At 38.6% G+C, this 24531-nt stretch overlaps 2 protein-coding genes across 5 annotated transcripts; one reads left to right on the top strand and one right to left on the bottom strand.

Annotated features, from left to right (window-relative positions):
* The first annotated feature begins 1662 nt into the window (after positions 1 to 1662).
* On the top strand, positions 1663 to 11010 carry nucb2a (nucleobindin 2a). The gene is made up of 13 exons (XM_051379387.1): positions 1663 to 1817; positions 2219 to 2359; positions 3450 to 3557; positions 5674 to 5806; positions 6090 to 6193; positions 6884 to 7069; positions 7276 to 7366; positions 7510 to 7568; positions 7647 to 7739; positions 7900 to 7989; positions 8116 to 8286; positions 8584 to 8644; positions 8739 to 11010. Exons 1-13 carry the CDS (start codon positions 1794 to 1796, stop codon positions 8942 to 8944), a joined length of 1467 nt encoding a protein of 488 aa, XP_051235347.1. The 5' UTR covers positions 1663 to 1793; the 3' UTR covers positions 8945 to 11010.
* Positions 11011 to 11477: 467 nt separating this feature from the next.
* caprin1a (cell cycle associated protein 1a) lies at positions 11478 to 19353 on the bottom strand. 4 transcript variants are annotated; one of them, XM_051379383.1, is made up of 17 exons: positions 19188 to 19353; positions 17382 to 17516; positions 16723 to 16785; positions 16400 to 16486; positions 15707 to 15948; positions 15484 to 15566; positions 15223 to 15378; positions 15086 to 15138; positions 14877 to 14960; positions 14601 to 14762; positions 14160 to 14268; positions 13992 to 14053; positions 13532 to 13663; positions 13075 to 13234; positions 12440 to 12628; positions 12204 to 12310; positions 11478 to 12084 (listed from the first exon to the last, which is right to left on the bottom strand). In XM_051379383.1, exons 2-17 carry the CDS (start codon positions 17514 to 17516, stop codon positions 11998 to 12000), a joined length of 1911 nt encoding a protein of 636 aa, XP_051235343.1. In that variant the 5' UTR covers positions 19188 to 19353; the 3' UTR covers positions 11478 to 11997. The 4 variants fall into 4 exon arrangements, with proteins under 4 accessions (XP_051235343.1, XP_051235344.1, XP_051235345.1 ...); XM_051379384.1 differs by lacking the exon at positions 19188 to 19353 and adding an exon at positions 18986 to 19111; XM_051379385.1 differs by lacking the exon at positions 19188 to 19353 and adding an exon at positions 18635 to 18883.
* Positions 19354 to 24531: the final 5178 nt, after the last annotated feature.

Raw genomic sequence — 24531 nt, 5'->3', positions numbered from 1 at the left:
CTCTATCCAAGCTGTTAAGACAAGAGGGAATCTGATTTGAACACAGATTAAATCTTTTCACATCTGTAATTTTTACTTTTATGTACTGTATAATAAAACTCAATGAACACAGACTGTACTTTTACAAGCAGTTAAGTTAACCAACTTTCAGTGTCAAAACACTTGTGCCCCCTAATGACTAACTAGAGAGCAGCATATTGGATTCAGTTCCAGTTCAGTCAGATTTATGTTTACAAATAACCAAGTGCATGGAATTATATGATAAATGACTCCTAACAATTGCATTACACACAAAATGCTTCATTGAGATTCAAGAATATAAATACCCAGGTAATGTACATTACAGATATACAGAACTAATGGATCACTGCGTCTGGGTATTTGCATATAAGGCAATACATTACATGGAAAAATGTTGACTTCTTTAGGATTACTTATATCACTTGTTATTCAGAAAGAGTCTTCAGAAAGGTCTCAGAGGCTCTAGTTTCATCAGTCTGTGCAGGCTGCAAAGGGCATCAAGAGAAGAAACATCTGTAACCAAGAGGTTCTGTGTAAGATCTCCCTGTGCACATTAAGCCGGGCTGGGGTGTAAGGTGAACTTGGACCCATTAATCACAGACTGCTGCTGAGTTGAGGGAAAAATAAGTTTTACTCAACTTTACTCACATTTACTGAAGTACTATGAAGTACTTTACTTGAGTATTTACATTATATTTTCTGCTATTTTGTACTCCCCTACAATTATCTGCCAGGTCTACAAGCTACTGTACACATATGATCAGTGTAGGACATATAATGCATTGTTATTTATTAAGCAGCATTATCTAAATTAGTTACAATTACTTCCACCTTTACCAGCTACAACATCTATATGCTGCTAATGCATCAGTTCTAATAAAAATCCAATATTAGAATGTGTAATACTAACAGGGACCAATAATACCTGAATAATGCATACTTTAAAATGTAATACATTTAATAAATACAATTCACTTCTATTCAAGTAACATTTTGAATGTAAGGCATATACTTATATACTATAATGTAGTTTAGTTTTAACACTGTGGTTTTACTATATAATAATAATAATAATAATGATAATAATATTAATACTTTATTTATATAGCACTTTTCTTAACAATGTTACAAAGTGCTGTACAGAGGAAAAAATAAAGAACCAAACAAGGCAGATAGAACAATAATGAACTTGAGCACAGAAGTAATTAAACAATAGAATGAGTAGAACAAATAAACAGGAATAAAAACATATTTTTAAAAGCTTGAACAAAAAAAAAAGTACGTTGTTTAATTAGCTTACGTTTAATAATAGTACATGTGTTGCACCTACTTGTAAGTCAATTCAAAAGCATCCCTTTACTCACAAATGAAATAATAAACAAACAGATGTGCTTATTATTATAATTCATTAGATAGGAATCCATATAAATCGTACATATAAAAACTGTGCTCATAAAAGAGAGAGCCACATTTTATCACTGAGCATCACTGGCTTTATCCTCCCTGACTTTATCGTGTGTTTTCTGACCTTCACTCTTTCTAATTTGCTGTTCTTTAATTTCACCAGAAACGAGAAAGTACCCGCCCACCCGCTCCGTCGTCATCTCGCCACGTACGACTCAGTGCAACCTAACTTGCTAGTCCGTTTGACAGACCGGGGAACTGACCACTGCGGTCACCGCCACCACTGCTCACAACCTACCGTGCTGACTAGGGAGTAGCTAGCTTGCCGACACAACTCCAGCTGAGAGGAAGCGAGGAAAGCAGAGCAGATGAGGTCCAGGAGTCATAATAAAGTGAGTACACCGGTGACACACATATATGGTGCCCTTTGTGGACATTTCATTAGGGCGTTTAACATTACGTTTAGTGTCCTGAACATGTAACGTTAGCAACGCAGCTGAGAATGACAGCAGACATGAGTAGCTGTGGTGCTTAATGCTCATTAGCCATATATGTCAGTGGTCGTGCTAAAGCTAACACCAACAGCTTAGCCACTAATGTACAACCTGTGCTGTCTGGACGAGCAAAAAAGAGGAAGCTGGCAGCACACAGCGGCCTTTGTAATATCCAGAGACACGTTGACTCTCTTCACACACACACACACACACACACACACACACACACACACACACACATACACATGTGTAATGTAAATAATGCTGTAATGTTAAACGTTAATTGTTCCCATTTCCAGATGTGTTGGAGCCAGGCCCTTCTCACCAGTTGGGTTCTGCTGCTGGTCCAGCTGCTGTGTTTAGAGGCAGTGCCCATCAGTATGGATAAGACAAAAGTCAAAGAGCCAGAGAAAACACCTGAAGAGCCTCCAGCTAGTGTGGTAAGAAGACATAAGATATATATTCACATCTCTGTGTATACATCACAAAGCCTAATCCTAGTTCCTCTGTGTTACAACCATGGTAGGTAGCCTTAACATGATTTACAAATACATCACAGAGGAGTTCATTATGTCTATTGCCTCACAATTTAGTCATCTAAATTTACATCTGTCTTTGATAATAGATGAATTGTTACACTTTTAATGAAATACAAATCTTTGCTCATTACAGCTTCTCAAAAAGGGAGATTTCTTTCAATTTTATATTATTTCAAATGGATTACTTCATTTCGAGGGGCCTGAGGACAGACAGAGTAAACAGACTGTGTGTGTTAACCTGTGATGGCCATTTCCCTTTTTTCACTTTCTAGCGTAAATGATTAAGCAATGTTCAGAAATGAATCGGCATGAATGCCGTGTTAGTTGAAGCCCTGATACTATGCAGTTAGCTGTTATCAGCCGCTTCATCGGAAGTAAACAAGAGAGAGTTTGGTAGCAGCACTCAGGCTAATATAAATGAGAGACGGCCTGATGTCTTATTGCACTACAATTAAATTACCTCAGTCAGACACTCCACTCAAAAGTTATGACCTCACAAATCCATGTTATCATCAGTACAACAGCTCCAGATGTTGTAGCTTTGTGAGTGCACATATTGGAGTCTCTGATGTCGGCCTCAGGGGAAATGTTTGTCCATGTGACACATTGACATATTGACTTAACAGAGCTTAAACAAATAGCATGTAGATTCTGTTTTGAGGTGGGAATGCATACATATGCAACCTTTTTTATTGAAGAATAAGTAAGTGTTTTTTAACCACAGGACAGCTGCAGCATATGGCAAGTTGCAGAAGGCCATAATACAGTTTATAGACATTAATGGCTAAACCATGTTATTCAACAGACACATATGTATCCTATGAAAGTAAAACATTCTGTTACTCACTTACTTAGCCATCAGTACGTCACACCTCTCAAAGAAGTGCTGATAATAATGTTATTATGTAGAGTAATATAATAAAAAATGATGATTGATCACTGTATTATCTGTAATATATTTTAAGTGACATTTTATTATTACATTTTGTAGGACACTGGACTCCACTATGACCGCTACCTCAGGGAAGTCATTGATTTTCTGGAGAAAGATCAGCATTTCAGAGAAAAGCTCCACAATACAGACATGGAAGACATCAAGGTATCCTGCTCTTATTTTGTTTACACTTCTCAGCATGGCAGGACGTTTCCAGCAGCCTTGAGTAAACTGTAAATTATGGGCTTTCACTTGTCCTTTCACACGTTTTTTGAGAAATACTTCCAATCAATCCGTGTATCATTCGTTCTTTTCATATTCAATTGAGATTCCAAAACCGGAAAATGAAAAAACGGTTTGTTATTTCCTTAATTGTTTATGAATCTGATACCAAAAAACAAATAACGGTTCATTTTTTGTACTTTCGATTTATTGCTCAGATCAAACATAGGAAATGAAATAACGGGCCACGGATCGATTTTGATTTTGATATTTAATTTTTTCGCTTTGTGCGAACCGGAAGTTATTGTCTCGTTAGCTTGATTCACTTCTTCAGTTTAACTAACGTTAGTCTTCAAAACTGAGGATCAATGATGGAGAGTTTCATCTTTTCATTCATCTTCATCTTCATCTTCCTGGCGCGTGCGCGAAAAGCTGCATGCTGCCTGTTACTCCAGTCTGCTTTCTAACTTCTTAACTTTTATTCTCTTTTTGTTCGTTCTTATTTTTTCACTCTCTGAAGTCCTGTCCTCTCTAACGAGGTTGTTTGAGACAGTTTTTGTGTTCATTTTCGTGTTTTAATGCCGCTTCCACCGGGACAGCTGCCGTTGTTTACTCCAAAGAACAGCTGATCTAATGCCGGTCGGTACGGTGGACAGAACAGCTGATCTAATGCCGGTCGGTACGGTGGACAGAACAGCTGATCTAATGCCGGTCGGTACGGTGGACAGAGCAGCTGATCTAATGCCGGTCGGTACGGTGGACAGAGCCGCTGATCTAATGCCGGTCGGTACGGTGGACAGAACAGCTGATCTACCAGCTGAACTCTGGAGGAAACACACCGATGAAGAGGAGGGAAGTAACGTCGGGGGAAGAGAGGAGGATGGAGACGGGACGGGTTTATGGAGAAAGAGAAGATTGAAGCAGAGTCTCCCCTCTGTTGTTATGGTGATGTGCGGTCTCCTAGCAACGGAATGTACGAACTGACGGCATTAACGCGGAGCCCCGCAGAGTACCGGGAGTCTGGTGTGTTTCACTGAGACAGGGCTGCACAGGGACATCACGGACCGGACCGTCTCTGTCGGTGTCCTCCACACCGTCCTGGCGGACCGGGGTTGTACCGGGAGCGAACAGCTGCCGTTGGACTCCTTATCATCTACCGAGAGAAATCCTGCACGACATCATCGTTGTCGTACATCCCTCTGCAAACCCAACATCTGCTATGAGCCTCTGCTGAAGAGGAAGCCTGCGACCACTTTACACTGTGTGACTTTATATTATATTATATGTATATTCTTAATATATTTATGTCTAATTCATATGGAGCATGTAACGAAAGTAATTCCCCCCTGGGATTATTAAAGTGTCTGATTGTGATTGTTCAGAGGAACTAAACGGTGACTGTCAGAACATCACTGGATCTCCATCTGCTGCAGCCGAGTAGAAATCTCTACATGTGTCTTGCCAGTTTCAAATAAGTCCTTAATAAGTCCTTAAATACAGAGTACAATAAGTCCTTAAATACAGAGTACAATAAGTCCTTAAATACAGAGTACAATCACTGCAGGATTGACTTTTTTCAGGCTTTGCGAAACTGCTGCAAACTTCCAAGTGCAACACACGAAGAAGACAATAACTTCCGGTTCACACAAAACGAAAACATTAAATATCAAAATCGAAATCGATCCGTGGCCCGTTATTTAATTTCCTATGTTTGATCTGAGCAATAAATCGAAAGTACAAAAAATAAACCGTTATTTGTTTTTTGGTATCAGATTCATAAACAATTAAGGAAATAACAAACCGTTTTTTCATTTTCCGATTTTGGAATCTCAATTGAATATGAAAAGAACGAATGATACACGGATTCCCCAATCAGCCAGTAGATTTATTATCTTTTTTGGAGTTTTGGTCCACTCCATAATTCATTTAATACTGATACTGATAACCAATGTTGTTTTAGTGAAAGGTTTGATTCATATGACATATATTTATTACATTCACTTCTACAGCCCCAAGTGTGAAATTACACTAACTCTTGCATCATTCATATATAACACAGCAAGGTAAGCTGGCCAAAGAGCTGGACTTTGTCAGCCATCATGTCAGAACAAAACTGGATGAGCTGAAGAGGCAGGAGGTGAACCGACTCCGAACTCTGATTAAGGCCAAGCAAGACCTTGAAGGAGGGAATGGTATGTTGTGCAACAAAATCTCCAAATATTTCATTATGATTTATATTTAAAGTAAGATGCTAGTACTATGCACAAACAAGTGAGCATAGTACTACTCACAACCTGGAACCAGAGTACTGTATATGTAGCCTTTTTTTCAAACAAAGATGCTGCTGTGATGTTCATTTTTGCTATATAGTTTAGTTTCGGGGGTATTATTTTATATCAGTACATTAGAGGTAATTAAGTTATAAGAAAAATGCTATGTTGTATCTATATATGTTTTTATTCATGTCATCACTAGACATAGCAGTGGACCACCAGGCTCTGCTGAAACAGTTTGAGTACTTAAACCACATGAACCCACATACGTTTGAAGTGGATGATCTGGATCGACTCATCAAATCGGTAAATCTCTTTGCTTCTTCATGCCATAAAAATGTTAAATTACGTACATGTTCACACTGTTGCACTTATTTAAACTGCCAAAGACAAATTAAATTATTGATGATTTCAAAATGCACTACATTGCACATATACTTTACATTACCATAACGTGTAATAATAATAACAATGTTCAATTTGTACTGACACTGAGTGATGTTTTAACATGGAGGTCATAGCAAGTGATGGTGGACTGGACTGCATTATATTGTTGTTCTGTGTATGTAAATGAACAACACTCAGTTTGTATTCATTTTTATTTCAGTCCACAAACAAGTGAGCATAGCACTACTCACAACCTAGAACCAGAGTACTGTATATGTAGCCTTTTTTTCAAACAAAGATGCTGCTGTGATGTTCATTTTGCTATATAGTTTAGTTTCAGTGGTATTATTTTATATTATAAAAGCACACAAATGCAATGTGATGTTTTCATACCAAAACGAAACAACAGAAAACTAATGGAGCTTGGGACTGTACAATATAGTGAATGCAACAAGTCTAATAAATAAGTTTAGTTTCCAGATGGGCTGACAGCATGAAAACATTTTATTGCCCCATAACTATTAATTGGGACATTGCACAATATTACATTAATTATTGGTTTCAATTAAAGTGTTTCCAGCCCTTGTAATTGGTTTTCCTTGCATTAAGGCCACTAACGATCTGGAGAACTATGACAAAGAGAGACACGATGAGTTCAAGAAGTATGAAATGATGAAAGAGCATGACAGACGGGAACACCTGAAAACACTGGACGAGGACGAAAGAAAGAAAGAGGAGGAGCACTATGAGGAGATGAGAAAGAAACATGCGGACCATCCTAAAGTCAACCACCCGGTAAGTCTGATTGAGGTGGACACACGGCTGACAACATTACACATAGACATGATGTGTTTTGTTTCAGCCAATGAAGAGAAACTCTTTCTTTCCCATACCCTGCTGCCGTTTTTAATCTAGATGTTGTGCCATGTGTACTACTAAATCTTGAAATGAAATGATTTATCCAGCTGTAATTCAAATGTGATTTTGCTTCCATGTTGCAGGGCAGCCATAATCAACTGAAGGAGGTCTGGGAGGAAGCTGATGGTTTGGACCCTGAAGATTTTGACCCCAAAACCTTTTTCAACCTGCATGGTAAGACCTTTACCAACCAGCAACTGCCCATTTATTTAGTTTCCCTGTTTTGTACAATGTGTGACATAATATTAATTATTATATTGTATATAACATAACAGATAATGGTTCACCACCACTTTGTTTCTTTCTCTATAATGCAGATACCAATGGAGATGGCTTTTTTGATGAACAGGAACTGGAGGCATTGTTCACCAAAGAGGTAAAGCCATAGCATCTGACAATGTGTAATGTCTCAGTGGATGGTCTTTGCACTGACCGCTGGTCTTTGGGATTTCAGCTGGAAAAAATGTATGACCCCACCAATGAAGAGGACGATATGGTGGAGATGGAGGAAGAGAGGCTACGTATGAGAGAACACGTTATGAATGAGGTACAGTAAGTCAGCTCTCAGGATCATGAAATGTTTTTGCATATGCACATACATAAAGCACATACAAAAATCTGTCATATATTCCCTAGACTCTGTCAATAAGTAATATCATATTTAATTGTTCTTTGCATAAAGCTCTTTGCTCCGGTCTTTCTCACAGGTGGATTCTAACAAAGACAGGCTGGTCTCTTTAGATGAGTTCCTGGTTGCTACAAAGAAAAAAGAATTCTTGGAGCCAGATAGCTGGGAGGTGAGACACAATATATTTATCACGTTGACATTATTTAAGAGTAATGTAATCCTAAAACCATTTTGTTAAAAAATAAAAAAATGCAACCGTAATGAATGATGTCTCATCTACTTGTGTGTTCCTCAGACCCTGGAGCAGAACCAGGCTTACACAGATGAGGAGATGAGAGAGTTTGAGGAGCATCTTGCTCAGCAAGAACAAGACCTCAACCTGAAGGCTGTTGACCTCCAGAAACAGAGAGACGAGCTGGAGAGACAACAGGAGCAGCTTAATGCACAGAAAGTTGAACTGCAACAGGTACAGGGTGGTACAGTTATTTGAAATATTTTAATTGCAGACAAAGTTTGCTATTGTTTTCAAATCCAAACCTGATGTTATAGGTTTATTAGGAAGTATTAGTTCTGTTGAGGTTTTTATCTGAACACATTAAATCTGTGGGTGGAATCTCAGTATCAATCACATTTTCTCACTTGATAAAAATGTTATTATATGTTATGATTTTTTTTAATCAAATGTGCCTAATTACTGTGACTATCCATATTACTGTGTGCACTTTCCAAAAAGAAAAAGTTATTTGAATCTCCATTGTCACAGGCAGTTGAGCATATGGAACGGCTGAAATCACAGAAAGTAGAACCCCCTCCTGAGGTTCACGGTGAGTGTCGCTTGCGCCATTTTGTTTGTCTTTTGATAGTTGTTTCATTTTACAGGCTCACATCTGACAATGTAAAACTCTTTCTTTGTTACAGTTGAAGGAAATGCTTTCCCAGAGATCCATGCAGTTGAAAACCAGTTGCATCTTGAACAACCTGCCCCTGAAGCTCCTCAAGATACACTTCAGGAACACCATGAACAACAAAATGAAGTCCTGGCTCAGCATGGTCTCCCCCAGACACACCAGGATCTGCCACCAGGCCACCAAGAAGCTGCACAGGGCCAGCATAATCTGCCATAACAATGCTGTCAGAACTTGAACCTCCACAACCAGACTTTAGCAGCACCTCCACTCCAGCGTGCAGAGGAGCAGTCCCTCCTGAGTATTAGGCCTCTTTAACCAGCATGACTTAGGGGTTTGGAGGACACTTGAGATGAAGGAGAGCAGCACAAAAGGAATCCCTATTGAATGACACCAGTGTTTGATAATAACTGTTATCCTTGGATTACATAACAGAATCTCAACAGTAAAATGACCAACCAACGATGTGCTTACCTCCATTTTCAAGGAGTTGTGTTTGGTTACATTAGAAATTGTCAAGAATGTTTGGTAACACAGTCATACAGAGGTATACATTTTGAGCTGTCTTGACCTGCTGTTTACTGTTAAAAGTACAGAACGTCTAAAACCTGATGGATATGCACAGTGCAGCTTTTGAGGGGATATGGTGTAAAATGTAATTTTAATTTGATAATTCTGACTTTGATTTTCTGACTTGACTACTCAAAATACCCCCAAACGTCTTTAGAAAAGAGATTAGTTTATATGTGTGACTTGTGGTGAAACGTGTTTCACTGAACTGTGTCAAACATTTTAGAAAATTTCAAGATTTTATATTATTGCATTAATAGCCACAGAGGCACTATAGTGCAATTTTAACCAGTATAGAGCATTTTGATGCCTTAACCGGAACCATTTCACGTTAAAAGTAAAAGTAAGGAATTCTTGATGCAAACAGGTACGGTTTCATTGTAACCATAATCTACAAGGCTCCGGTCAGATCTTTGTAGAAAACACATCATTTCAGATATTACAATCCTTTAATCAGAAATGCCCTCATGAAGCCATGTTGCTCAGAGAAAAAAATAATTTTACCAGTACTTTCGCTTCTTTCTTCATGTTGATTGTGGTTGCTCTCATAACCTGCCAGCTGCATGTGTAAAGTCAGATTTTTTGAACTGTAGAAAATGTGTGCTCTGCCTAAAAAGACATTGGGTACAGGACTACAGGGACTGGCCACTTTTGGGCCACACTGCAGCTGCTCTCCGCTGACTTTGGTAAAATAAAGGTGCTAGGTTCTTTAAATAAAGATAGGTGTGGAATATCCCCCATTCAACAAACATTTTACCCCACTTCACCCCACAGCCCAAAGTCCTGCAGATGCTTATTATATGGGAGTATAAAGTTTCTTACAGTATGAGGGGCCAAATGTGGCCTCTGAAATAATATATTTACTTTGGTACACTTAAACGGTGTGATGGGCATTTTGATTTAGGTCTATTGTTCACGCACAAAATGTGTGTGACATGTTTGTTTATGAGTTAATCATAATTGATCATGATTTTTAATTTGTTTAATAAAATCGTTTTTAAGGTGTTAAGAAGCTCAATTTATCGATGTGTAGACTGGTGTCTTTCATCACAATTTTCAAAGTGTTTTGTTGAAGCAGCTGCTGGATTTGTTTAATTAGTTCACTTAATTTAAAGATTTTATCAGAAAAAAAGGGGCAAACCTCTGAGTCAGTAATAGTAAAGTTTGACATTACCAGCGTCTTTATTGTCTGATTAATATTGTCTCTTGAAGTTAAAGTGTGGTATCATGAAAACCTCTGAATTTGAATTTGCCTTCAGTTCCCAATATTGTATTTGGCACCAAATGTGTATTACTTTGTCCTTATTTGGAAAACTTAATAGCATGGCATATTTGTTCCCACAGATGACCAGTTTGGTGTTACTTGCTGTGCTATCCAGGTTGCTTTTTTCATGTGGTTTCTTCTAGCTGGCAGACAGGTGTTGACATGACTCATTTATTTTTACTGAAGAAGGCTTCATTTGCATCCAGGGAAATAACAGGTCTGCCTTATTGTGGTTTTATTTTATACAAAATTCAGATATGGAATACATACTGTTCTTTTTATTGGCAGTGTCATTTGTTTTCTGTGTGCCAAGTGTTCCTTTGAGACAATACTGCATCATAATTTGCACAAAATGTACAGATGGGTGTTTTCCGCTTGCTGACGGATAAAATATTCATTTGACAATACTGTACTCCTCGGTTCAAAACAATAAAACAGTTATGACCTTTCAGTTTGTGTAACAAAATTGATCACTTGACTCTCTTACAGTACAATGTAAAACAGTTAAGTACGGGCAATCCATACATACAGTATATAAAAGATGTAAAACAAAGACATTTGTCTTAATAGAAAGCTTCAGTATGACCGTAGCAAAAAAGTGATGGTTGCCCTTAAAAACTTTATTCGTAGGGTTTCATCTTAAAAGGCATGTGCTGTTAATGGTACACTTTGAAGTCTAAATCTACACAGTCGCTTTAATTACCTGATCACAATGTTCCATATACAGTATGTGACCCAGTGATAGAAGACAGACCACTGGTACTCCGATCTGTCATTGGTTTGAAGGGCTCAGTGATGGGCAGGACCCGTCTCTGCAAACCACTACCACCAATCTGACGTGTAAAAAGCACACGAAATTAAAATAGCAGAACTTTAAATGCACACCCAAGCAGGAAAGTAGTATCATTAAACAGAAGGTAATAGAACACAACTTTATTGAAACAGTCTCAACCAATAACATCAGCGTACAAAGAGGTGATGGCGCAAGAGGTGACAGAGGGGTAAAAAAAAAAAAAAAAAAACACATTAAATGGCTTTATGAAAATTATAAGATCAAGAGGAAAAAGTGGCTGACAGCACAGGGCAGAAGAAAATTATTCTCATGGAATCAGATCGACAGTGGCAGGGTATTTTTTGCATTTATTTTGTACAAAAAATAAATTAATGAAATCTTTCAAGTTTACAGGAATATCTATTTGTTGTTTTATATCACAGACTTGCTGATAATCCTACATGTGGTGAAGTTCAGCATTTTGTGTTAAAACATTAAGAGGATCTACACAGACCAAAGCAGACTGACTCTGATAAGTAGGCCAGGAGTTAAAAAAATAAGATTACCAATGAGAAAGAAAACATTGTTATAAAAGTGAGTTGGGGCAAACACATTCAAAAATCCTGAATGTTAAACGTGGCGCGACTTGACGGTCTTTAAGATCCTTTAGGATCGCATTGCTTGAGCGTTTCCTCGAGACAAACCTCGAGGTCCTTGGGCAGCTCCCCGCTTGTAGTTTTGCTGATATCCCTCCTAGAATAAAACACCAGGAATTTACAATTTGAAAATAAAGACGGCAGATGCACTGAATAACAGATAATAACATTAACTTTTTAAGTTTATTGAAGGATAACACTGAAAGGAACCCTTACCCGCTGGTAGGTGTTGTTGGAATAGTCTCGAGATGTGTTAAATTGGCTTTGACCGTAACCACTGCTGGGAGCATTTGAGAAAGGTGGGCGATAGCCATCATATCCCCCTGATGACAAAAGACATTAGAATGAACAAAGGATTTCTACTATTACTTCAACATGTATTGTGTCAATACAATGAATGTTGAAGCCACATGGCAACTGTATCTCTGTAAAACATAGTTAGATGCTCGTACCTCTAAATCCATTGGAAGATCCCCGGTATCCGTTCATCATACCTCGGGGATTCCTGGGTCCACCCCTGGACACAGCCCTGCTGTTGTAAAAGGACTGTCCCGACTGTCCGAACCCTGCGCCTGGTGAGGGCTCTTCATGACCTCCTACTGAGGGCATAACCTGTTCTTGGGGCTGGAACCCACCAACAACTGCACAGACGGCAACAAGATGGAACACTATATAAGTATATGATGCACTGGTGGGTCAGTTATGCAGTTTAGCTGTAAAATACAAAAGAACTTTGTGCAAGCTGAAAAAGCTTCGGTTTCTCTGCCTCGCAGCGTGCTGATCAACTCCCATTTCAACTTTATTGTCAACAAAGGTGTAGTTTCTTGCAGCAAGGCAATAATGTAGTCCACTGAACTCCCAACACATTTTCTTTGTGCACACAAAATATTGTACACACAAGTATCTAATACCTATTATCATAACATCTGGTTCATCCAACATAAAAATATATCTTTAGGAGTTTCAAGGGCTCTATATAACACGCAAAAACAACCTTAAAATTTCTCTTAATACTTAAAACTGAATGTAGAGGTGATGCCAAACAAAGTCAACAGCATTCCAGTGTATGCCAAAGATATATCCTCACCTGACTGTAATGTCTCCTGTGGGATGTCAGGCTGGTCTACGGTACTTTCTGGCTGGCTATTAAAGCCCTGTCCATAGCCACCAGGAAACTGGTTGGGCTGCTTCAGAGGATCTGCTTGGCCATCAGTGACCGGAGGTACAGGCGCGTTCATATTAAATACCTGAAGAGGGAAAGAAAGGTTTTCTGTCCGTCCATACCAAAACAGTATCACAATTTCTATACAACATAATGTACAGTAGGTTAGGTAAATGAAGGGACATTTCAAACTGTTGCCTGTTTAGATGGTGCGCAAATAATTTTGCTTCTACTAATAAGCTTTGTTAACTGGCCTTCAATATTTGATTTACTTTGCTAACCAAACTAATACAGAACCTGACAGTTTCCAACTAAATGTGTTAAACAAGTCTGAACTTGTTCACCACTTTAATGTTCAACTGGACCCAGATAGAAAGCGTACCGCTTGCACTGACTGGAAGGGCGCTGCGTTGACATTGATGCCTCCAGTGTGAGAGGGTTTGGAGGCAGGTGGGAAGGCAGAGGACAGGGAACATGGGGCGGGGGACTGCTCAGATGACAGAGACATCGAGACCTGGGGAGGAAGGAAGGAGGGAATTCAAAAAGCAAGGAAGCAAGGATTGTGGAGAGATCAATGGGAGAGAGGAAATCACTGATTTGGCTACTTAAATTTACTCCTACGTCATTATCATATTCAAACGAAGCCAATATCTCCCTGTAATACACAGTAGATAACATAATGACATATCAGAGAGCATCACTTTCGATCCACATAGCAGTGCTTTTAGAAACACGGCCCACATAATACAAGAAATAACTTGTGCTGCTGTTATTCAATGGATGCAACACCCTTTCAGGCAAATCTAAACAACCACTTCCTGAGGTGCTTCCACTCTACTTACTTGTGAGGATTCCTGTGGTCCAGACACTGAACTTGTTTGAGGGAGTCTGGACTCTGAGAGGGCTGTTTGGAAAAAAAATGTATTTAAAAAAAGCAGACATTATAACCCTACTCAATAGAAACTGTGAAGGAATCTGTTCAGAGTCAAGGTAAATTAACTGGCTCTCACTTGAAGGGCAGCCCATCTGCTGCAGGTCAACAGTCTGCCCAGGCTTCATCGGCTGGGCAGACACGATGGCTGGGTCCAGAGCCTGGCCGTCAAACTCCAACATGGAGTCCTTGGAGAAGCAACAAAGAATAGATGTTTTGTTGGGTCATGGATCAGGTTTGGGGGGCGTGCCATAAAGTGATATAGGACCCTACCCTTTAAATTAAAGAGTCAGTGTCATCCTTAAAATTCTTTGTAAAATAACATTTCCTTTTATTATGGTAAGTTTGTGGGAGATGTGTTTTTTTACTCAAGTGTCTTACAACAAGATACCGGTTCACCTGACTTGTGTGACCTCCATGTGAAAGGAGACAAAGATTTCAAGTGTGAATAACACAGTGTCCATCTCTGAGCAGCAATAGCACTGAGCTGGACACTGCAGTATACATTTGACTGTTTTACCTGCATGAAGTTGTACGTCCCTTGCATCTGCGCCATGAGGTCTTGCACGGCCTGCTTTCTGATCACTGGGTCATTGGTTGGAGTGTGAGTGTCATGGTTCACAGTAACGGTTGGTTCTGAAGCTAGCTGGGCAGGGGGCTGGTGCTGGAGGGAATTCACCATCTATTCAACACACAGACACATGTGACAGGCACATTAGACGACATGCAAATACAAGATGTTGAGAAATATGCACAGTGGCATTAAGGACTGTGGTGATGCAGTGGTGCAACATACCTGAGCCTCCACTGTCCACTCCTCCACTTGGTCTTTGTCTGTATTACTGTACGGTGTTTCTGGAATGAACTGTCTGTTTATGAACTATAACACACGGAAACATAAATTTCCAAGTAAGAAGATGTAATAAAACAAAAAATAAAACAGCTTTCAACTTCGAACCTGTGATTTGTTATGCAGCATTTATGCAATATTCAAAGAAAACTCACCTCTGTGGTTTCCACTTTAACTGGCTCTGTGTATTTTTCAGTTGCTATTCCCTCTGGAGAAAACAAGCAAATGTAAGGATAGTTTTTTTCTGGGTCAAAGAAATATCTCACACACATGCTAATGTGTTGTTAGTTACCAGGTTCTGATGGCTGCGTCACAGCCTTAGACTCAGCCACCACAGTCTGCTCCTCTTGTTCCTCTTCCTCCTCGCACATCCCATTCTGATGAGTTTGTGCTCTGTCAAAGTAACCACTCAGCAGCACTTTATCCAGAGTGTCCTTCAGTGACTTGTCTGGAACAAAGAAAGCGTGATAAGTCAGAAACCAAAAGCATGGCTTAATGATATACATTACATTAATTAACTAATTAAATGTGTTTGTGCGGAGGAAATATTTACATGTGGTCCCTCCCACAGCCTTGTCTCGGCCCTCTAGCAGTTCCCATAAGTGTACTGAGGCCTCTTCATATTGGTCAGTCAACCTGAAAATTAAACAACATGGTGAAATAGAATAATGGTAGTATGCTATTGGCCGTCTGTTTCAATTCTTACTCAGTGAGCAGGTAAAAACGTATGCACACTTAAATATTAGAGGCACTGACAATTACAGATACTCTCATACCTGACATCATAGTTCCTATCAGGTCCCACCAGTTTGTAAAACTCGTCAAGGGATGTAAGATCAGCGTCAGTGAGCAAAGGGGAACCGGTAGCATCAGGCCGTTTGAGCTCCTGCCTGACACTGTCATCTCCCAACTGGTCCAATAAGAACTGAAGCTCCAAAACTGTCTTGAGCCGCCGTTGTTCCATCTCCTCCCGCTGCAGCTGTTCCCGTCTTGCAGTTTTCTTCACTGCCTTTTGAACCTGAACACATATAGTCAAACATGTTTTGGTGCATTTGGTCTCACGAGGTTTCCCAAACAAATAACAACCCCCATTCAGTTCCAACCTGTACATGGCTGCACTTGTAAAATTGAAAATGTCAGAGAGCAGAGACAGGTATTGCTGATCAATGCCAATCACTCTCCTGTTCTATCGTGACCTCTGATACTTCAAGCTTTACTGAGGCAGTCTGTATTCAGTAAAGTAGGGTTGTTATGATACGCAGCCTCAGGTCTTGTTTCTGGAGTATGGTATCGGTTTCAACAGGTTATGGTAACCGTGATTGTAGTTGTAAGATGCAGTGACTGGTGACCGAGATGGAATATAGGGTTTCCTGATGTAGCCACTCAATGTTAGTAAAGAGCCATATCATACTGATAAAGCCTTAAAAATGAATGTTAACAAGCAAGTTATGAGAACAATAGTAACTCACCTCTTGGCCCAATGCCAGGAAGCTCTTCTGCAATTCTCGAGCAAACTCAAGGTTGTTGATGATCTCTTGGTACTTCGTCAAGGCCTCCTTCAGGTGCATCATGGAGAAAATTGAGATTTGTTTAAAAAAATGATTTTCCTCTAATAGAACAGGATACAGTAACAGATAAAGATGCATGGTTTTCCAGAACATTTGATAACACTGATGGGATTTTGATACAGGTAGTTATTACTTGTAATTTACTATTATATGGGTTAATAATATGTTATGGCATTTATATTGTAGCACATTGCAATGAAAAAGTTGTTTCAAAATTGTCTTACCAGTTGATCCTGATTCAGTCTTTCACCCTTGTTCTTCTTGTCCTGATAGTCATCCAGTTTGGACTGTAAGAATATTGAGAAACACAAAATGTGAAATTTAAGTTTAGATATACAAAACAACAGATAAAAAAGTCACATCCTTGCTTAACAGAAATTGATTTTTCAAACAGTTAGGGTAGAGAGGCTTAATAATATATGTGTTGTTATATGTGAAGGAGGATCTAGTCTAAAAAGATCCATTAATTTTCAGACAGAAGTTATGGCAGTAATAACAAACTTGGACCAAATCTTTGGACTGTAACCAAGACAAAGAATTGGCTGCGGCTGTCAGGCAAATTCTCTTAATCTTGAAAATATGAATACAGAAGGTTTAGATGAAATAAAAGACAGTTTCAGACCAAACTGTTTTGCCAGCATAAAAACCGGGGACAGGCTAAATTCTGTTCACGGATGGGGAGTTACCACTGGTTGCCATTCAAGAGAGCGCACTTAACAAATCCAGTGACATACAGTACCTACTAAAATACTTTAGACAGTGCTATGGAAAGAAAGTCTGAGGACATCAATAACAGCAAATTTGTAAAAACAAAACACAATCCTTATGTTGCTTATGGTTAAACAAAAGAAAATACAAGACATTTATATTGAAATAGAGATACCTTTTTCTTTTCCATGTTGCGGACCTTCTTGTCAATCACACCAAGAACTTGCTTCATGGTCTCACAATGATTTCCATTTCCCAGGTCTGGAGTGGCAGACTGGACAGCACTGTTGCCAACCATCGCTGAAGGCATCTGCGGAGAGAGCATTTATTATATGCAATAAATAACATTTTAGAATTTTTGGGCCCAAATGGAAAGAACAAACACAGTAACTTCAGTCCTGAGCAGAAGCAGACATGATAGCGATTTGGTGGTCCATTTTTTGTAAGACGTCTACATTGCATGGGCTACACTATTCTACAACCGATGACAAGTCTGACAAATTTGGATTAAGCACTGCAGTGTATTGACACCCAATACTTTTAAACAACTAGGGTGAAAATTGAGAAAATCATGGCTGTACATGATATCACAGATTTTCTTCCTGCAAATACTTTAGTTGGTGTGGGAAGTGAAGAAATTTGGAATAGGTTTGCTAAAACAGGTCTCTCATTTCATCTGGATATTTATTACTGGTACATACACAGACATGCCTGAGTTATTTATATTAGAATGTTAAAATTATCACTGCTTCATAAGCTGTTTGTGGCACCCATACAAGGTAACAATGAGATAATCTGATTTTCAGATGAACACATTTCTATTGGAGGTACATATATTTATTTATAACTGTCTGGATAGGTGTGTTTGCATGTATCTGTGTCGACGCTACGGAAAGATTGATTAAAACAGCTTTCTTTACATCGGAAACAGCTACTAACATTAACATTTAACCATACATTTCCATTTAGTAAACTCAAAAATATTTCCTCTATTAACTGGGTCGGACTGCCACCTGACGATAAGCTGAGGATTCATATTAGCATTAGTTATCTAACGTTAAATAGATCCGACATAGAGGTTACCAAGGAGGATACTCACTTTGAGTAACGTTGGTATGTTACGAAGCAACTTAACACACCTATAATGCCATGTCGTCTACTAGGGTTAACATCAGGATATCGTTAGAGGCTAGACTCAAACCCACGATACAAACCATACAGTGATAGCGACGTGATCGAGCTGATCAAACCCGTCTTTGGCACGAATAAAACCGATTGTGGTTAACGTTATTAGGAGATATAACCCATGTTATCCGCTGAGTAATTACATAATTAGTCGGGGTCAGATACACGTAAGGACCTTGAACTAAATAAGGAGTTTGACAGAGGAAGTTGATACAAGTTAAAATGTAGGCCAAAGTTAAAAACCTTAGCTCCCTTGGAGACACCGGCTAACCCCTTAGCGACAGATGCTAGCAATGCGTAACTAATGTAACGTTAGCTAGCTAGTTAGTTAACGCGAAGTCACGTAGAGTCAGTTCACGTTATAACTTAAACTCGTCTTTTCGGCTTCGTTGGCGAGCTACCCTTTCACTTGTGCAAGGCAAACGTTAGCTAGCTACATAAAATCAATGTAGTAAGCCGGGAACACTGGTCCTAATCTCCTCGTCCCATTGTTAGCCGAGATGCTAACATGCTAGTTAACGTAATGCGGCTCAAATACCTCAAGTGAACCGGATGTCAGTTAGAACTAACGTTAACGTCAGATTAACCACCAACCGTTATTTTAGGTTCGTTGAACAGAAATGTCGTTCCACGGCGGTTGGAACTTAAAAACAAACAAAGAGCAGGTCGGGACGCTGCGACAACTCGTTGTGTGCAGTCTTCTCGAGTAAAGACGACTAAAGACGATTTATTAAACACAAACAGTTGAACAGACAGCTTTTTGGTTTTTTTTTTAGTGATGGCATGAATCCCATACCTTTATACTCTTTGTCTTCAAAGAGATTTTCTTTGTCGGATTTAACGTTAGCTGTATGAGAGCAGTCCGTATCTTTTACTTTCAGTGGTATTTTTCTAGAAGGATGCTCAGGTTCACACCAGCCAATGGCTGACTAGCTGCTGCTGAGCTAACGGTAGCGGCTACAAGGACCCCCTCTGCCAGCCTCAAGATTGCCTGACAGTAAAATATGTATTAAAAAATGGATAGAGGAGTCATCGACCTGCTCTTTGATCCGATTATGTTTATTATTAAATGTGTCCACTATGTTCATCATTATTAGTTTTATATATTTTTTGTTTTGGATTTTTTTTTTCTATAACAGACACAAATATGATGTGAAACCAACTTTGTGTTGCATAATTGTAAAATCATGCCACGATTAAGCTCCCCTTCCCCTACAATGATAAAGAATAAAGAATGATTTATTTATCAATTTAATTTATTAATTTCACAGTTTTTTGTGAGGTAGCGTAACTGTTTGTTTATAAATTCTGTACATTATTTTTCCCCATTTGAAAGTCTAAATACTGTTTCAAAGCCTTCTCCACGCTGCCAGGAATATAATCTTGGCAGGGAAGATCCTTTGTTAATAACATTTTTGATCATTTATCCTCATTTAAATATATTCAGTCCACAATACTGGAATCATCCTATACGACACCCACCAAGTTTTTAAAAAAATGTATACTGAATGTAAAATAAAATGAAAAACACATTAATTCTCAGAAGAAATACAGAGGACACAAACTCAGTCAAACTCAGTATTCACACACAACCACTTGTTTCCTAAAAATCCCCAAAAAGGTTCACCCAGTTATTTGATTATTAACAACATCAAGCAAAAGGTTTAATGTCTGAACACAGCCACTGTTGGTATGAGTATAAACTTGGGTTAAAAGGGAAAAAAGCTGCATAATCTCTGCTTGAGCACAACTCTTAGCTTACACATACAACAACTGTGAAAAGTTGGTGTTGGAGGACATAGATGGTCAGACTGAGATTTAAAAAAACTACTCCTAGTGATAGCAAAGAATGAACAGAAGATGGCGCAGGCGACCCATGTACTGGAAGGTGTTGAGCAACCATCTCCAAGCCAAATGCTGTAGCTGCTGTCTCAGATGGTCCTCTGCTGTGTGCTCACCATGGTGTTGTCGAACATTTAAATTGATTTATCTTGGACTTTCTGTGGTTTTTAGTGGTTACAGAGGGTACAGTGAATCAACAACCATGCCGTGATGTGCACAGTAGTATCGACTGGTGAAAGAAAATACTTTAAAGCGGCAAGTAAAATATAGGAGTGGAACGGCAAAGACCAGAGCAGGAGTTAAGTCAAATTTTCGGGTTATATACCGGACTGACTGTATGGCCAGGTTGTACCACATAAATACAACCAAGCTAAAACACAATCCAGTACACGTGTACTAACAGTAGTTGTGCTGATTTAATAAGCAGTCTTAAAAAGTCTTAAAATCCGCACCACCAGGGATTCTAATATGAGCTGCTTACAGACTAAATGTGTGCAATTAACAAACATTTGCATTTAGACATTTCTTTTGTTGGCATGAGCGAATAACTCTGTTATCTTTAACACTCAAATTTTATCTAGTTTTATTCCATTATGGCCGTATAATAAGGGATTCAGAAACATATTTACATTTTGAAAGTTCAGATCTCTCATACTTTGCATCATATGGTAAAAAAAACACCATACAAGAGCATCAATATTATCAAACCTTCAGAGTTTTAGACCTTTTTCAATGAACTTTTACACTCAATTTTCACACCTCCTTTATGATCCCAGTGTCTGGCTCTCTGTCTTATGATGGGCATGTCTATAACTAGTGCGGTGGGGGTGTATGGATATCTAGCTCCTCTCTCTGATGTGGGCTGTTGAGTAATGGCCGTACATCCTTCAGTGCTCCTCTCCTGCAGCCCATCTGACTGGATTAAATATGTGCAGAGGATTTATTGGCTGAAAAACCACAAGAGCCCCACAAAAACTTCGGCCCCAGACCACTTGTAGTGTAGCCCAGGCAAGCACAGGAATTCATCTGCAACCTCTCTGGCTTCCCCTTTCTTCTTTTTCTACCCTAAACTATATGTATCTTTACACTTTTTCATCTGTGACCTTCCCTCACACTCTTATTTATCTTTACTATGCCATTATCCTATTTTTATTATATGATAAGTCACCAAAAACACAGAGGTGAAATCAGGATCTGTGTTTCCAGACTTTTTTTTTTTTTTTGGGGGGGGGGGGCTTTTTCCACTCACAACCCCTCTTCAGTTAGTTGGGCAACATTAATAATTCATGGCCCACATGTGTTACAGACAGATTACAAGCATCTCCACTTAACTACCATCATTATCGTTATTACAGCCAGAGAATTTTATTCACCATCTTGCAATTTGCGACTCATGCCATTGAGGTTTGATTTTGGAGTGTGGTTTAAGGGTGTATTTGTTTACAATGCCGTCCTTTGGGACATTTTAAAAACTAATGCACCGTTTTCTCACTGCAGTGCATTTACATGACCATACCAGTGGTGCCTTTGGTGATGTGACTATTTTCTGCCACAGAGAGCTGCTGTGAAAATGCAATGCATTCATCACATATTTTTTTTGAAGGTATGGTAATATTGGCTGCAAGCCTCATGATCTTTAAGACTGTGGACGTCATGTTTTGTATGTTTCGTGTGTAGATTTAAAAGCTGTAATTCACAAAGTGTCACAGCAGCTGCGGAGGAGGCTGGTGATCCAGCTGGTAATGACCATAGACATACATCAAGATACACATCCATCCATATGCTGTCTGACCCTGGGCCTGATGCTGGATGCATTCTTTATCATTTCTTCTTTCTTATAGTTTGAGTCCCTCACAGCAGGTCTCAGACCAGCCCGACCTAATCCTAATCTTTGTATCTCTGTCGGTACCTCAAACCTAAAACCTAAACGAAACACAGTATCACAAAAGTGGGAGCATCTCATAATGAGCCTCTTGACACTCACACTGACCAGAAAACAAACAGATACTCCCCCTGGTATAAAAACAAGATGAAGACAACATTCAGGTGCATGTAACAGGTGATATAAATTATGATTAATATAATTAACCTAGATTTACATTTACTGTTTTGCCACATTCAGAGTAAAACACACTGTTTTTATGTGTGTAGACAGTAGATGAGTACATGATCATTGTTTATTGTCCACAGCCGGTAAGTCACGTTATGATGAATGTTGACACAAAAGTATTTATTAGCATGATCAAAAAAAAAAAAAAAAAAATATATATATATATATATGTATCTAACAAATATCCAGTATATTTTTTGCAATATATTTTTATATTTTTTTCAAAGTAAACGTTGGCAACTTGTATCCACAACAACAAAACAAAGTTGGTAACTTGTATAACTTATAAGTTTCAGGTTTCATTTTCAAGCTGCAAGTGTTCCTAGTTTCCACTTGTTGGCATGTTTAGGTTTGTCTTTCATCACAAGTTCTTAATCTGCATCAGAAAGCCACACAGAAGTCATTGAATTCAGTCAACCCATTAAAGACATCAGTGTTTGATAAATGTGACAGCTGGTTAAAAAGTGATGATCTTGAGCTTCAACTCAAAACATCTGTTTTGCATATTATATTGTTCAAGGAGAGTTTGTATATTTTAAATCTTATTGCTATCAACTAAACCAGAGTGCGTACTTGATATAAATAAAGTCAGATGCAGGGTAAAGGCCAAATTTGAGTAAAACATGCATTGTGGCCATTTGTTTATATATGAGACAAATGAAAGAAATGATGAGTGAAATATTTTGAAGTGGAAGACACAAGTTATCAGAAGCAGTGACACACTTAATTAGACTTACAGTGATTGAAGCTATAGGACAAATATTTTTCTCTACTTATTATACCAAAAATTCACACACGTTCAAATTCTCCAACAATATTGTAAATAAACTAAGGATGCACATTCAAATATCTCCTTTAAAACATTCAACACTCTTTGTAGGTGAAAAAGCAAACAGCTTTTTAACTAATTTCCAACACAGTGTCCACGACTATATTTACATATTAGAAATATTGCAAAAAGGTCAATGACATACTGAGTTGTCATAATTTTTTGTTGCAATTTTTTGGTCCTACGTGTGTTTCCACACAACATAACATCTCAGTTAAAATATGTGACAGCTGGTAATTCGGCTGTAATTCAGCGCATTTGATCAGAATCTCAACTCAAAAGACCTTTGAGGCCTCAAAAGCATGCTACTGGATAAAAAGTGACATGATTTCTCGATCACAAACTACTCTTTCTTTCCTATATAATAATACTGTGCCCATGCACAAAGAGAAGTTCAGGCATTTTTGTCTTGCTGTTGTTAGATGGTCAGCAATCACTGTGAGGAATGAAGCCAGTGAGAAGGTGGAGGAAAGGTAAACTATGACCTTTGACTTCCTGTTCTGCATTGCGTGACTTGTGTTGGCTCCTGAAGCCCAAACCTTAGTACTGGGTCAGCACTAACCTGGCCTGCTCAGTGACAGGAATCCAACACACAAACTGATCTTATCTGACAGCGTGAAACCAGAGCAGACCTGGCACTTCTGTTCTACAGAGTCTGGCCCAGAGGGCATCATGGGAACTCTTGTGAGGCCAGCTCAGGGATGAAACACCAACAGAGATTCATAGACTTTCGACCACCTCTGAAACTAGGTTTAGAAATAACATCTGTCCATCATGTTCAGCTCTCCAGTTCCAGCTTTATGATTAGTAGAAAATGTTAGGACTTCTACCATTATATCAATTCATGCATGACAGATTAAGACAAATATTATTTATCAACTGATTTTCTATTTCTTTTACCATTTTCCTGGAATAATATTGCTTTTAATGAATTACAAGTGCTTATAAATGTAATTATGTATGTGTTTTGTTTATAATATCTATGGGAAATATTCAAGAGCAAGCATGTTAATGTTAATAAATGTTGAAGAATGAATAACAATAAATGACACAGAGCAGCTTCTTAGCCATTATCTTTGTACAACATACACAAGATGAGGGCAAGATGGGAAATAAGTTGACAAATACATTTTTAGATTTGTAGCAGATCAGATTAAAGGGGTATTTCAGAACACCATATCATTATATACATGTACATACTTATCATATATATTTATATATACATACTACACACAGTCAGAATAGTCAAAGTCAAAATAGACATATTCTTAATTCTAGTAGATCCTCACCAGAGATGACAGGAGATGAGTCAAGTTGAAATACATTGTGCACCGCTTTAAAACATTTTGTGTTTTTTTG

Source organism: Dicentrarchus labrax, unplaced genomic scaffold, assembly GCF_905237075.1.
Source record: "Dicentrarchus labrax unplaced genomic scaffold, dlabrax2021, whole genome shotgun sequence".
Classification (NCBI taxonomy): Eukaryota; Metazoa; Chordata; class Actinopteri; family Moronidae; genus Dicentrarchus; species Dicentrarchus labrax.
The sequence above is the reverse complement of the archived record's forward strand: the minus strand, read 5'-3'. Positions and strand labels throughout refer to the sequence as shown.